General features: G+C 37.9%; 1 protein-coding gene and 1 non-coding gene across 2 annotated transcripts in view; one reads left to right on the top strand and one right to left on the bottom strand.

Annotated features, from left to right (window-relative positions):
• Nucleotides 1-15,000, bottom strand: part of LOC137974474 (uncharacterized) — a 71,795-nt gene that overhangs the window by 20,287 nt on the left and 36,508 nt on the right. The window contains exons 11-19 of the mRNA XM_068821491.1: nucleotides 13,893-13,930; nucleotides 13,151-13,232; nucleotides 8,894-8,943; nucleotides 8,656-8,806; nucleotides 8,102-8,281; nucleotides 3,475-3,700; nucleotides 2,939-3,033; nucleotides 578-721; nucleotides 71-481 (exon numbers count right to left, since the gene is read on the bottom strand). Coding sequence (XP_068677592.1) covers nucleotides 71-481; nucleotides 578-721; nucleotides 2,939-3,033; nucleotides 3,475-3,700; nucleotides 8,102-8,281; nucleotides 8,656-8,806; nucleotides 8,894-8,943; nucleotides 13,151-13,232; nucleotides 13,893-13,930 — 1,377 coding nt within the window. The remainder of the gene's footprint in view (nucleotides 1-70; nucleotides 482-577; nucleotides 722-2,938; nucleotides 3,034-3,474; nucleotides 3,701-8,101; nucleotides 8,282-8,655; nucleotides 8,807-8,893; nucleotides 8,944-13,150; nucleotides 13,233-13,892; nucleotides 13,931-15,000) is intronic.
• Trnaa-agc (transfer RNA alanine (anticodon AGC)) lies at nucleotides 10,292-10,366 on the top strand. The gene has a single exon. It is a non-coding gene; the product is annotated as a tRNA-Ala (tRNA).

Raw genomic sequence — 15,000 nt, 5'->3', positions numbered from 1 at the left:
TGTGGGTATTTCTGAGCAAAACAGGAACAATTCTAAGAAAGTGTTGCCCCATTCATGAATTTATTTGTACCTTTATTTAGTTGGTTCGACTGTTTGGAAGCATCAATCCTTAATATGTAGTCATTATTGTTTTTGACAAAGCTGCTCTCTATCAGCACATCTGGATGTAGCTTGCAAAAGGATATTGTTGGCTGACGTATTATGTTCTCTCTCGAAGCCAGAAACCTTTCATTTGCTGTGTGCAGATGACGTGGGATGTTTTTGCTTCCCGCAGCCAGTTGGAAAGCAAGTGTATAATTCAGACCTTTTACCGCCTCAGGTAGTCTAGAATCAAAGTGGCTGTCTTCGAGGATCAAAACCGTATGCTTTTGTTTCACGCCTTCTAAAATGTTTTGTCTGATTTTGTCCATTGTACCATTTTCGGCAAATGCCCCCTTGACAATGGAGAAAATGCTCTGGTGGGCTGATGCTTTAGTTTTTTCTGTTTGGAGGGAAGGAATGAGTGTCAAATTTAATCATAATATTTCAAGGTGAATAATTATGCAAGTGCAAAATGGGTAAAAATTGATTTGATCACCTCTAAAGTAAGGCTCTGAAGTGTCATCCTCAGAAGTGGACCTTGAGAGCTCAGATGAATCAATAGATGTCTCCACATCCGCAAAGTAGTCAGTGTCAGAGTTGTTTTCACTGCTGTCATCGCTGCTTATTTCTTCTGTGAGACCTGTTAGTTGGAGAGCCAGGTGAGTGGAGACCCAAAAGCGAATCATCACAAGGTTTTTAAATAAGAGTGCACAAAGAAATCACAGTTTTTGAACACATAATGACCTTAAACTATTTTATTATTAAAGAGAACCTCAGCCTTTGTAGGAAGTTAGAGCTAAATTGTTTTCAATATTGGCTTATGCAATAAACTTATTGTTCAATAAAGACAAAAAGACAAATCCGTTTCAGCAATTGAAAAAATTATTTGGGTATCATGTACTTGTTTCTTAAACTTTCCTTTGCGCTGCCAGATGGACTTCATGATGCATTGTGGTTGCCTCTATTGTTTGGTAACTTTTTGGGGATAGACAATACTTTATTTGAGACAATAGATACAACCATTACTCATCAGGCATCCCACACATTTCAAGAAGATACTAGGTGTGGGAGGAGCGGTGGCCTCATGGTTGGTCTGATCGACTCCGGATCGAGTGGTCCGGGTTTGGGTCCTGGCCGGGGACATTGTGTTGTGTTGTTGGGCAAGACACTTTACTCCCACCATGCCTCTCTCCACCCAGGTGTATAAATGGGTACCGGCAAAATGCTGGGGGTAACCCTGCGATGGACTAGCATCCCAACCAGGGGGGAGTAGAAATACTCCTAGTCAATTCATGCTACAGTAACTGGAGATAAGCGCCGGCCTGATGATGGGCCTTCTAGGCTTGTAGCGGACTTTCCCTAGGTGTTTTCTCTTAAACAGGGGAAAAATAGCTTTATTCCCAGCACAGTAGAACATAACCCACGATTCGTTAATTAATTTCTTCAAACTGGAGTATATCAATTACCGGTACACAAAACACAAGACAAGGCATCTACAAAGTTAACATCTAAAAAGTTAATTGATTCTTTCATAAAAATATCAAAAGCCAGTTTTCTAGTTTTTTCTTTCTTTCTCCATTAAGACTGCAATGTCCAACAACAAACCCACCTGCATGTCGGTGTACGACTAAATTTTCATCTCCGTTTTTGAGTGTTGTATTTTTTAAAAGAAAACAATGGCTCCCATAAGTGGCAAACCACACAACTTTCAACTACAGTAGTTAAGCTGTGTCTTTGATTGTCTTTTTGTGACCAACAAAATTGACCATGATTAGCAAACGCAGAAAAAACAAAGTAGGATTCCAAGATGTGACTGAAAGTACAGTCAAAAAAACTATTACAAGCTTAATGTGAGGAATTTTAAAGTCTTTTTTGGAATTTTGGTCTTAATTATTAACACACGTTTCGACTGAAACCATCAGTCTTCATCCGTGAAGTTTGTCACGTGGTAGTTCATTATCACGTGACAAACGTTGAGGAACGCAGAGGAGGGCCTGGTCCCAAGTGTGAGACAGAGAGAACAGGAGCCCCCCTTTCTGTTCAGGGTTGGGTCTTCCACCCTTTCCCATATCGCTTCCTTTATCCCCCTCCTTCGCCAATCTCGTTCCTTATCTAGCATCTTGACTCCCTTTGGATCCAACACATGTCCCGTGTCCTTCAGGTGACAATAAACTGCTGAATTTTAAGCAGGATTGGAGTTCGGCCATTGATGTTGTTTCAGCCTGGCTCTGATGGACTGAAGAGTCTCTCCCACATAGGTTTCGGCGCAGCCCTCCCCTCCACAGGTAATGCCATATACAAGGTTCGAACGCTTCTCAAATGGCTGTTTGTCTTTAACCTTGGCCAACTGTTGTCTTAGAGTGTTCTGGGGTTTGTAAAACGCTGTTACGCAGTGTTCTTTGAGAATCTTCTTAATATTTTCAGATAGGCCTCGTATGTAAGGGATGGTTACCCAGGCCTTGTGTTCCCTCTTGATGTTGTCAATGCCACACCCCCGCTCATCTTTTCGGTTTCCACTGAACTCCCAGTCAGGATACCCGCATTTTTGGAGTGACTTCTTGATGTGGTTTTTCTCATTTGTCAAGGTGTCGGGATCACTGATCACCTGTTCCGCTCTGTGACTAAGTGTCCGGAAAACCCCAAGCTTGTGTATTAAGGGATGGTGGGAGTCAAATTGCAGATAATGATCAGTGTGGGCAGGTTTCCTGTACACTTTTGTTGCTAGACTTCCATCGCTATTCACATGAACATGGCAGTCCAGAAAAGCAATATCATGGATGAATAACAACATTAACTTTCACGTATTACAAGCGTAATAGAAAACATATTGAGCACTGTGATTTTAACAAATACTTACACCGTTGAGTTTGAGCTGCAGTAGCAGCTCTCTCAAGTTCTGACCAGTCAATTACATGGGCCTCCTCTAGACTAAACTCTGGTTTCTTAGAGAGTCTGCAAATAAAAAACTAAATAAGACCAGATGGGTGATGAACTTTTAATTCCATAAACCAAACAACCCCTAACAAAAATACATATTAAACTTTTATGACACAATGAAAGCACTATGACTTTTCAAGTGTTCTGAGGATGTCAATAAGACTGGAGGAACAAAACAGCACTTACTTGAAAAAAGAACAGGAGGCCGAGATATTTAAATATCTGCTGAGTAACTATGGAAAGTACTGGTTCATGTAAATACAGTATATTTTTTCAATTAATTTAAAAGCCCCCTTGGTTAATATTAAATGGAAATCACCAAACATTATGAATTTCTCAAAATATTACAAATCATTTTCCAGTTCCTACAAAAGACATATCCTAATAGGTGCCTATGACCTGGAATGAAAACAGGAAATCAAGCACTTTTATGAAATAGACACATCACACTTATACCTTGTGGTAAAATCTTGCAGGTAGTTTGCCAAATCATCATGGCCATTGGCTCTGGCAACATCCTCAGGTAACTGAGCTCTGTCCTTGTAGGAATCAAAGACAATTTGTCCAGCAGAGGTGCTGAAGATAATCTCAATAAACTGTTTTTCTCCTGTCTGTGCAGCTGTATAAACCAGTAACTGGAGAAATTGAAGTGAGTGTTGCTGTTTTGTTTGATTTGAGCAATCTAAAACAAGAATTAACAGAACAAAAAGTATGTATTTTGTATTATTTTGTGTTATGATATTTCACATTCCATTTGGATTTGGTTGACCGCTCCTGTTTCAGAAATTAACACAGAGCAATTAACTTTGCCTGCATGAAGTTCAGTTAAAACATGGGGGCTATATTTACAGTCCATGTGAAACAAGGTATCACAAAATTGTTTTAAAACAACCCTTTAAGGCCTTAACTTCTATATCAGTTGCAAAACTAGTATTGATGTAAAGTAGCTCCGACTACGAATTAAAGACAGAAATGACGACCAAAGCCATTGAAAGCCATTAAAATAAGTAGATCTGTCAAAATTACGAAACAATAGTTAATATCCCTGGCAAATAAGGAGAAGACATCTGATACTGAAGAAATAAACCCTTTTAAACATAAAGGCTGATTACCTAACACTACTGAACACACCTACCACAGAACTGAAAAGGGCCATTTTGCATCACGTTGTCAGGAAAGTGTCCAAATGATGTAAAGATGGTGAAAGGTGAGACCAACTATGATCTCTCCATACTAAGCATCATTACATGTTAATCCAAGAAGGCAAAGGAAAGAAAGCTCTAACAGAATTGACCTTTTGTGTAGAGAACAATGACCCAGACAAACACAAGGTATCAATAGTGTGCCAGCTTGATGCAGGAGCCTCCTGTAATCTCATTGGCTACTCAGACCTCAGCAAAAATACTGAATAAAGTAAAGTGAAGCTTTAAATATGTGATATTTCTGTCATCATGAGAGGACAGGGAGAAATGCATTTCACAGCATGATACCAAGACAACTATCAGGGACTAAAGTTTCAAGTAGTGAGCACCCCCAACAAAACTAAACACATAGTGTGCAGCAGAGACCATGTTTTGTTCCCATTGCTTTCCAACAAGAAGTAAGAAAGAAGTTTTTACACCTTGAAGAGAGATACATATTAACCAAGTACTGTAAGTTACAGGGCATAGGTAAAAGCGAAGAACTGCTCACCTCCACCGACAATTGGTTGACTGTCAGCCAACAGATTACCAACATAGTACCGACAGGTTATACCAACAATCCGCTAGAGGCCAACAAAGCAGTACACAAATGTCCTGCTACTAAAACAACAAGAACCTCTCATCTTACATACTTTCCATAATCCAAAGTTTTGCTTCAAATTCAGGTAAAACTGAAACGATAACATTCATCAAAAGTGTTTTGAATCGCCCTATAATTCCTTGCGAACTGGCATTCGTTCTAGTTCACAAGAAAATCGATAGACATCAATAATTGAATGATTTTCATTTATCGAAGAGGCAATTTAACTTATTTAGTGAAACAAAGAAATTCAACTTAAACTTTGTGAATGGTGTATACTTAAGTAAGAGCTTGTTTATGCGATAATTGATTTCTGGTGTAATCAAACAAGGCGACAAATAAATGAAACCTAGTATTTCTGAATTGCAATATTTCTGAGGGTGAGAGGGGAGGAAGGAGAGAGGGATTGGGGCAAAGTTATTACTTACAAAATGGCATAAATTACATATGTATATCTTCAAAGGCACTGTGGACGTCAAAGTGGATCATACTCTTGACATGAAACATGATGACATTGATAAAGAAGCAGTGAATGACCATGACACCAATCTGAGGAAACTCCTTTAACGAGCACTAGAGGAACGCCTAAAGCCCGGGACCTAAAGTTGAATAAGTCTAAGATCAAGGTAAACAGAAATGCCCTTCATGGGTGATGTCAACATCGCTCAAGGGTTAAAACCAGATACTGACAAAGTAAAAGCAGTTGAAGAAATGGTGCTGCCCAAACCTGTCACAGCTCCTGTGATCCCCGATCAGCTGGGGTCATCATGTCCTAACCTGGAGAAAATTCTCGAACATGAACAGGAGAGAAAGGTACCCCAAACAAACCATTACAACGCAAGTCATCGATACACTGAACTGCCCACCTTGAATCCTGGAGACCATGTGTGGGTTGTGGATCAGAAAACACTGGCAATTGTTACCACAAACTCGAAGGTCTTAAGTGGTCGAAATTCAGAATGGCAGATCCGTACAGAGAAATTGTGGACACCTTATCTCCAAGCCAGAAAGCAACCAAGAGGAGTTCCCTCTAAAACAAGAGAATACCTCATGTTCACCTCCACCAACACTGAATGAAGGTCTTCATGAGAAGGGCTCATCAGATGCTGTTAAAACGACCAGATACAGACGAATCATCAAACCACTTGTTATATTAGACTTGAAGGTTTGCTCCATGGACAATCAGAACTGGCATTTTCTTCAATAGATTTTGATTTACTTGATTATCAATAGTTTTTCGTGTTCTGTCAAAAAATGGCTGCTTTATGTTTACACTCCACACAAAACAGTTTGCATGGTTCCTGCAGAAATATATCTGAGCTTACATGCAAGATGAAATTATCCTATTATCGTAGTGGAAGATGAGGCAAGAAGAGATCAGTGAACTAATCCTAAGCTAACTAAAGCAATTCAAGCCATAATATAAACAGTGCACAACTTATGCAAGTTGTTATTGGTAACATGGAAAAACTGAGGACCATAAGATGAGAACACACACACAAAAAAAGCTCATTCCTCTATTTTACCTTCCTTTTTTTGCACACAACCTGCACTTATTCAAGGTGGCTCAAAACAGTTTCAACACTTTTAGGGAGACCTTGCTATTAGAAGGATTGACACTACAATACTTTATCACGTAACAGCAATGTTATGGTACAATGTAAAACATCAATTATTATTGCTTAACAAGATCCAGCCATTTTTGTGACGTAACAAGTTACCATGGTAATAAGAAAGCCTTGCAAAAACACCCTATATTTTAGCTTTAGTTGCTCATATCTGAAAAATGAACTCGGTGACCCCAATTTTTTATCGCACAAAAGTAATCAGCAGGCCAAGATAAAACTCTCTGCAAAGTTTAAAAGAATAGCCCTTATGCGTGATGACGTCTGACTAGCTGATTTCACCACCAAGCCTCGAACTGGAAATCAAACTTTTAAATTCTAGCTTGAACTGAATCCCAAAGGAACAAAGTTGTAAAGAAAGCTAACGTGCGAACAGTATTGCATGTCCAGATGATGTAAATAATTTTGTGCAAATGACGCTTGGTGGTGAATTTTTGAGCATATGACGTCATCATGCATAAGGCCTATTCTGTGGAGTAGATTCAGAGCTATCTTAAAATTTTCAATTATTTAAGGTGGCTCTGAATCTGCTCCACATAACTTTTTTAAACTTTGCATTAAGTTTCATTCTGGCATGTTGATTACATTTCAGAAATAAAAAATGGGGGTCACCGAGTTCGTTTTTGAGATATGAGCAGCTAAAGCCAAAATATGGGGTGTTTTGCAGGGCGTTCCTGTTGCCATGGTAACGTTTAACGTCACAAAAATGACCAAATCTTTTTTAGCAATAATTGGTGTTTGACATGGTACCATAACATTGCTGTTAAGTGATAAAATGTTGTAGTGTCAATCCTTCTATATGAGAACGTTTCTTTCAAGTGTGGATACCGGTTTGAGCCACCTTATCCTCGCAATTAGCTGGATAATTTAAGCAATTTTCTCTTATAGACACACCTGAAAATTCATGTGCTTCCAATTGGATTTGAACCCATGACCTCTACTATGCTGGTGCAATGCTCCGCCAACTGAGCTATGAAGCCACACAGTTGGGAGCAGGTCAATTTGTTGGACTCATTTGCCTCTGCAAAGAACTCAATGAATGAAATGAAATTGTACATTTGAAGTGCAGGTTATAGACGAATGAGATAAGTGATCCTCGCACTTAGCTGGAAAATTTGAGCAAATGACCTGCTCCCAACTGCTAGGCTCCATAGCTCAATTCAGGGGCACTCAACGAGAATATAGTTCAAAACCACTTAAACATGGCATTGTTAAACGTATTTTAGTATCTTTTTAACCCCTAAAAATTTTTCATCTGTTCGGATTTCCTAGCTGAAAGTCCAGTGATTTGAAAATTATAGGTTATCAAAACTTACCTTTTCAAACATTTCAGCCAGGAAAAAGGCTCCCGAAAATTCTAGGTGACCTTTTTAGGGTAAAAATCTGTTTAAAATGGGCGATTATACCATTTTTCAGATGTTCAAAAATCCTAGGAGAGGTAGCCAAGCAAGAAACTTTACAACAAATATTCCAAAAATTCTAGATCTCAAATAGTCTTCCGAACAGATATTTTCCGAAATTGACGTTGGGTGCCCCTGTCAGTTGGAAGAGCATTGTACTGGCATCACAGAAGTTATAGGTTCAAATCCCATTGGAGCCACCTGAATTTTTCAGGTGTTTTGAAGAGTCACTCCTGACAGATCTGAAGGTAACCCGACAAATATTGTTTTACTTACCTAGTAATTTGTTGAACTTTCCACCCATTATGGAAAACACTTTTGATAACTTTGCCCCACCACTAAGAATCTCCACTGCCATCCACTCTTCTTTATCAATATATTTGAAAGGTCTTATGGCAAGATGCTGACCAGTCTGAGTCATGACAGTAACTTGCACATCACCAGGGTGAGCGGATTCTAAGGAAAAGGTTGAAACAAACAGTTTGATGCTCTTTTCCCATTTACTATTTAACACAACTATATGCTTAATTTAACAACCCAGAATTTTCTTTTCTTGGCACTACTCTTAAAGTACTATATTTAAGGGTTGTCTTAATTTAAATGTGGCAGTGATTAGCTAACCTCTTGACATTTAGAAAAACCTTAGTTCATAGAAAAAAAGAAACATAACTATCCTAGATCTAGATTGAGAATGCTCTGATTATGCACCACATTGATGAGAATAAATGCAGCGGGCCAGTGCTTACTTTTTTTGCAAAAACCTACTGCCTGCATTCGAGGACAGCATTTAATCAAATACACGCAATACAGGAATGGTACATTTTACTCACCTGGAACAATCCCTTGGAAAACATTAGGGTACTTCTTTGTCAAGTCAGTCAAATTAGCAGTGCATGTGGCTAAATGACGGAACTCTGCCATTCCAGACGTGACATCTTCTGGTAAGGGCTCAGGTAAAAATATGAAAAACGGATACCCACCCTTGGAGTAAAAAACAATCATTGTCAGAAAATGACACGCTATAAAAAAAGACAAAAAGACATCAGTTCTCACAAACAAAAGAGTCACCTCAGTTTGACCTTCCAGGGGTGAGATTCCTTGATCTGGCCTGGAAACTTCTAAAGACAAATAATAAATAAATATAATCATTCTGTTTGGTAAAACACCTTGCCGTTGGTTGACTGAATGACTGAACTACATGTTAAAGACATCAAATATTAAAATAATGATATAAACACTACTTTTTAGGATATACTGAGTGAGTGAAGTAAACTAGTAAATATCTACATGGTCATGCTCTAAAATCAAAAACAATTCAGTCTCTACAGACAATGACTAATAATAAAAGATTTCTTATCCCCTCTGTTCATTCTGCATACAGGGGTGTTGAAGAGATGCTTGAGCACAGCAAAATGCTCTGAATGAAATAAATTTAACGTATGTTTGAAGTACAGGTTGTAGATAAAAGATAGAAGTGATCTTAATGCACTTATAAGGTCTCCGTAAAGGTAAATTTGGGTGTCTCGCTCAAATTTCTTGTTTTTGCAAATCTTGAATCAGTGGGCTATGAAGTATATTTCCCGGAAAAAAAATTCTCAAAAATTAATTTTAAAACAGCTAAAATCGCTTTCCCTTGTTTCCCTCCATAATTTGTGTGCGAAAAATGTTTGACACATCATGGCAATCACACGTGAAAAGATAGGGTGTTAATAAACAGCCTTCATGTGCAATCTGCTACCTTAGCACATACCCGGACACTGAGTGGCTCAGCATAATAATGGCTTTCAATAGGGGGTGTTGTCATTCAGCAGACTGTGAACTGCTTTATTTTGAAGCTAACCCTAAATCCTTAGACCTCCTGTCCAGATGAGAATTTCAACGTTGATGCATGATATCTCAATACGTAACATATCAAAAATTCCTCACATATGATATTGAAGTGCACTCATCTGTGACTAAGATGCCACAAAGTGTGGTTGTTTTTGCAATAAAGTGAAGGGGCAGAAGCTTCTGAAGCAGACTCGCTCATTCTGAGTTTGCAGCATCAAAATTAAAGGCAATATTAAATACCAAAAAACTAAAGCATTATTCTAATAATTCAATCTATTAGCTTTATATAAATATGATAATAATTATTATATAGTTTGACCCTAAACAAAAATAGCAGCGCGACAATTTTATTTTACCAAAAAACTAAAGCATTATTCAAATAATTCAATCTATTAGCTTTAATATGATACTTGTATAGTTTGACCCTATACAAAAAATAGTGGCGCAACAATTTTATTTTTCTGCGGAAACCTCATTTTCCTTTACCGAGACCTTAACTGGATGATTCAAGCAATTGCTACTCTATAGACACCTGAAATTTTCAGGGTTCGTACCCCATTGAGGCTGCCTTATGTATTCATCACCCCTTTCATAGAATACATAGACCCAACAAATTGACCTGCTCTCCAACTGAGTGGCTTCATTAAGCTCAGTTGGTAGAGCATTACACCAGCATTGTAGAGGTCACGGGTTCCATTCACGTTGAAGCCGCCTGAATTTTTCAATTACTGTGTAAATTGTTCAGCTAAGTGCAAAGATCACCTTTATCTTCCAAAATGCTGTAATTTGTTTGTGGGGATAGGAGGGGGGCAAGCTTCTGAACTTTGTTGTTCAGTATAAGGAAAAGATAAAAGGTAAAATCTTTATTTAGACATGGTATTTCCTTCAGCACTTTACTATTTAACAATAGTAAAGCGCCGAGTTGGCTATAATCATCTCATATCCAACAAGCGCAAGTGGAATAATTGTTTTATTAAAAATGACCCCAAAATATGGAAAACTAGACTACAATAAAAATAGAAAGGCCCAAAAAATCATGCATATGCTTACCGTGTTTGTAGATCATGGTATAATGGCTCATAACCCATGATGGCTTAGCCAATCAAAACTCTCGAATTACATTATCCAATGATCCAGTTTTTAATAAAATGATCAAGACAAATCTAACTACCTAACTACAGTACAATAACTTACTAAAAACTACTACAATAAAAGAAATGATAAGAAACCTGCTTTACAAGGAGGCCATGTATAAAAAAGATAATCCTTAATGATCTATAAAAAGTTTTAAGATACACTGACTCAGTGAGATAAACTTATGAGTCTAGTAACTACAATCCTGGACAAAAGTGTTCAGAAGGTAGGGTCACTTTCGAGATAGCCCCCCTTCCCCGCTTATCAATGTTGGATTTTGCACCACACAAAATGGTGACTTTTCTTCCAACATTGAATATGGGGGAGGGGGGACCACATTAGAGCATGCTCTTTCCCGAATAGTTCAGCCAATAGATAGAATAATCGAATTACAGTACCGCTCAGAATTAACCTAACAGGGAACGCTGAACAGAACGCGTTACATATTCGTTCAATTTCCGTTCAATTTCCGTTCTCTTATCCGTTCTTTATCCGTTCTATACCCGTTCCGAATCCGTTCCAGCTCTGTTCTCTTGTGGTTCCATTGGACGCGTTCCATGTAACGCATTTACAAGAAAAAGAACACGTTCCTTTGAACGCGTTCACAAAAACCGGTAACATTCACTGCGAGATGAAGATGGGATTGTAACTTCGAGAAAAGCAGTTAGTCTTTTCCTAAAACGAGGTTTTTGCGCTAGAGATATTTAAAAAAAACAGTTAAATTATTGCAGTGATCAATAAGATTTCTTTTTCAATAGTGCAAAAATATAACATTTGATTGTATACAAAAAGTGAGCAAAACAAGGACAAAAGATGACTTACGTATAACTTTGGCCTTGCGCACGGTATTGCTTGTCAATCGCTTACCGACAATACCCGAAGTTTATCTGTTATTTCTTTGTTACAAAGTATTTATCTGGAATAATACCGAAAACAAAAGCTTGTCTATTATGTCTTCTGTTTATTTTGATACTTTCCTTGTGTTGATTTTGCTTTGTTAGCGCACAGCACAAAGACAAAGTTGGTGGAATCCGAAAACTTTTCGTTGGACGTTATATTTTGATCCGAAACATCGCACTTCCAATTTCGTTTCTATCGTTTGTATCGCTTTAACCTTTCTATCGTTCGTTTGGTGCGCGGCAGCTATCGTTTGAAAGAATGGAAAAAAAGAAAGGTTTAAAGCGTTTTAAAGGTTTCGAGGGTTTAAAGTTTGTACTTTGCGTGAGAGAATCAGTCACGTATTGAGTAAAAATTGTCACGTGCTCGGCAACCAAACTGGTTTAGTGAAGCAGAACGAGCCAGTTGTTTTGTTTGCGCGCATTTCACGGCTAGTGGAATTTTAACGTGTATTTTCGGTTATGTACAAAAGAAATATCTTAAAGGAACGATTAAAGTGAAGGAAACCATTCAAACCAAACGAACCAAACCACAGATCAAACGATAAATTTATTTTTGGCGTGATGGTTAAAAATTTAGTGCAAAAACTAGTCGCGTAACGCTAGTTCTGGTTCTACAACTCTAAAAGTACTCATTGTCTGTGGATGAACAGTATTATCCAACTAATGCGTACGTAAATTTTCAAGCCTCTTTGGCCATATTGAGAAAAAGAAAATATTTACACTAGTCTAACATCTCAATCCCGTTCACTGCAGCTGTTTTTCTCGCTGATTTGAAGTGCGGGTTTTTTTGTTTTGTTCTTAATTGAAAACAGAAAGATATTTTGAAGCTTTCTCTTTACCAGCTAAATGCACATGAAATGTACTTTCCATCTCCGTTTTCTGATTATTACAGTTTCCCAATTGTAGTCTTAAATTCAAGCGCTTAATTTAGCGGCCTTGAACAACAATCCCTTTTTTAACCGGGCCGGGTGTCAAGCACGCGCGAATGGTAACAAATGTGGACTTCACAAAGTACACGTAAATCTCGCTAAGCGGGGACGTTCTCTAGAACGCGTTCCTGCAGATGAGAACGTGTTCTAGAGAACAGGTTAAAAAGAACTTGTTTGTTCCATATCCGTTCTGCCCCCGTTCCATATACGTTCTGCCCCCGTTCCAAATCCGTTCTGTTGCTTGTTCATTTCTCGTTCAAGTTTCGTTCTGATCACGTTCGCGAACGCGTTCCATGTTAGGTTAATTCTGAGCGATACTGTAGGTGTGAAGTGAAGTGATGCACGCAACCTTCCCAACAACTTTTGACCAGGATTGTACGTATGTAAATTTAAGGTCATGCTTTAAAATCAAGAACAGTTTCTGCATGTGATGACTGATAAATTATAAGAGTTCATATTTCTCTAGAAGGTTTTGTCCTCTTGCTGTGGTCTAGATTTATATTGGGTTAGGGTTAGGGTTAAGACATTTTCACCTGAATGGTCGCCATCTCGATGCACTGTACTGAGATCAGACCCATGCACTGAAGGGCTTTCAGATCTCGCACTGTGGTTTGTCTGTTAAAATGAGAAAGAGAATTACAAGTAGCCAAATGCAGTATCCACAAGAATGTTGAATCAAGAATACACAAATGAATTTTTTTTAAATTAATTAAGCAATAAAAATGAATTTAAGACCATTAAGAATAATTCATATCAAAACTGGTAAACGGAATAAGCTGATGCTCTACAAGTTTCTGCGGTGTTAAAAACCTTTTAATTAATTAAAAAAAAATTATTATTAATGATTAAGTCACAAATTATTCATAAAAAACCAAGAACAATGAAAATGTCATCATTGTATTAAGGCCTTCAATGACAGAAAACACCATGAAGGCAGATACAGGAAGTTCACAGAATACCACCAATAATTTGGAAACGTGATGAGTCTGAAGGTATGGGTATCCATCCTGAAGGACAGCTAAATAAGTTGTGTTTGACTGAAATGTTTATTATAAAGACAATAAACTTTTATTACTAAAGAGAAAATTAAATAGAAGTTTTTGTGACTGGTAAGCAAACACAAATTTGATCTTTGAGGGACCTCGATCTTCACAGTGCAAATTGAGGGACATACATGTATAAAGTAATGGGCCATGGAACTTAGGTTTATTTTCCTTCTGCTATTTGGTGCAACCGGTCCCTGTAAAATTAATAACAAGTTCAAGAACTTATTACCTCAACTGACCCTGATGGGTATGTGTGACTTTGAACCACTATAATTGAAAGCAAATGCAATCATCCACACTTAATAATTGATAAACACAAAAAAAATCAGTGTACGTTATAAAAGAGACAGTCAAGTTTCCAAATGATGATGTACCAGAATCATTATGATAAGAAAAGAAGTACTATCAAAGGTCCTACATGAATGTTAAAGTGTAACTTGTGTAAATGATCACCAGTGTTGTCTGTATGAGCTAAAAGTATGGTTTGAAGGTTGGGGTCTACCTGAAAAATGAGTCATAAAACCCATAGCATTGCACTGAGATTATATATAGCTCAAATGATTTGAAAATCTAAAGCCTTCAATTCAACTGACTCTATAATATACTATGAGGCAACTTTCAGCAACTGAGTTTCTCCCTTTCTGAGTTGAGAAGTACTTGCTGTTCTATAGTTATCCTTTTTTCCAATAATGCTTCTGGCGGAATATAACTTTAATTTGAAAACTGAAGGTCTTTTGCGACTCTTAATTTATTACTGTTATCTTAATGCCATCTAATAGGAGCTCAGTTTACCCTAAAATGCACCAGATGCAACCATTCGAAGCCAATATTTTCAAAATTTTCCAGGGAAGAATGCCCCCGGACCCCCCTAGCATGCAAGGGCCTCTGGCCCTTGAAGCAGTGGCCTTGAGCCTCTGCTGCCTATTACTATAGCCAGCTTGCCTACTACTCAAAAACATTTTGACTGGGCTGGATCAACATGAAGCCCTTTAATTAATTAATATAAGATTTTAGAAATTGACATTTCCCTGATGTCCCTTTTGTGCCAATTTTGTGATGCAGGCCAGTCAAGCGGCCACCTGCTGTGCATAACTGATGTACACTTGAGTGCAAAGATATATCCTTTTTTTGGCAACAGAAAACTGGGTATTTTTGATTTTGTCTTGATGAATATGGACTGTTTATGGGACCGTAGGAAGTGATGGGTATTTCCCAAATGTTAAATTTGCACAAAACAACTGCAGCCTTTGGCCTTGTCAGGTTATGGAAACACCCTCCTTGACCAGCGTGATTCCTTAGAGTACACTCAGTCTCATTCAATAATAATTGACACATTC

Source organism: Montipora foliosa, chromosome 10 (assembly GCF_036669935.1).
Source record: "Montipora foliosa isolate CH-2021 chromosome 10, ASM3666993v2, whole genome shotgun sequence".
In the NCBI taxonomy this organism is placed as follows: Eukaryota; Metazoa; Cnidaria; class Anthozoa; order Scleractinia; family Acroporidae; genus Montipora; species Montipora foliosa.
This window is presented reverse-complemented; position numbering and strand designations above follow the sequence as displayed.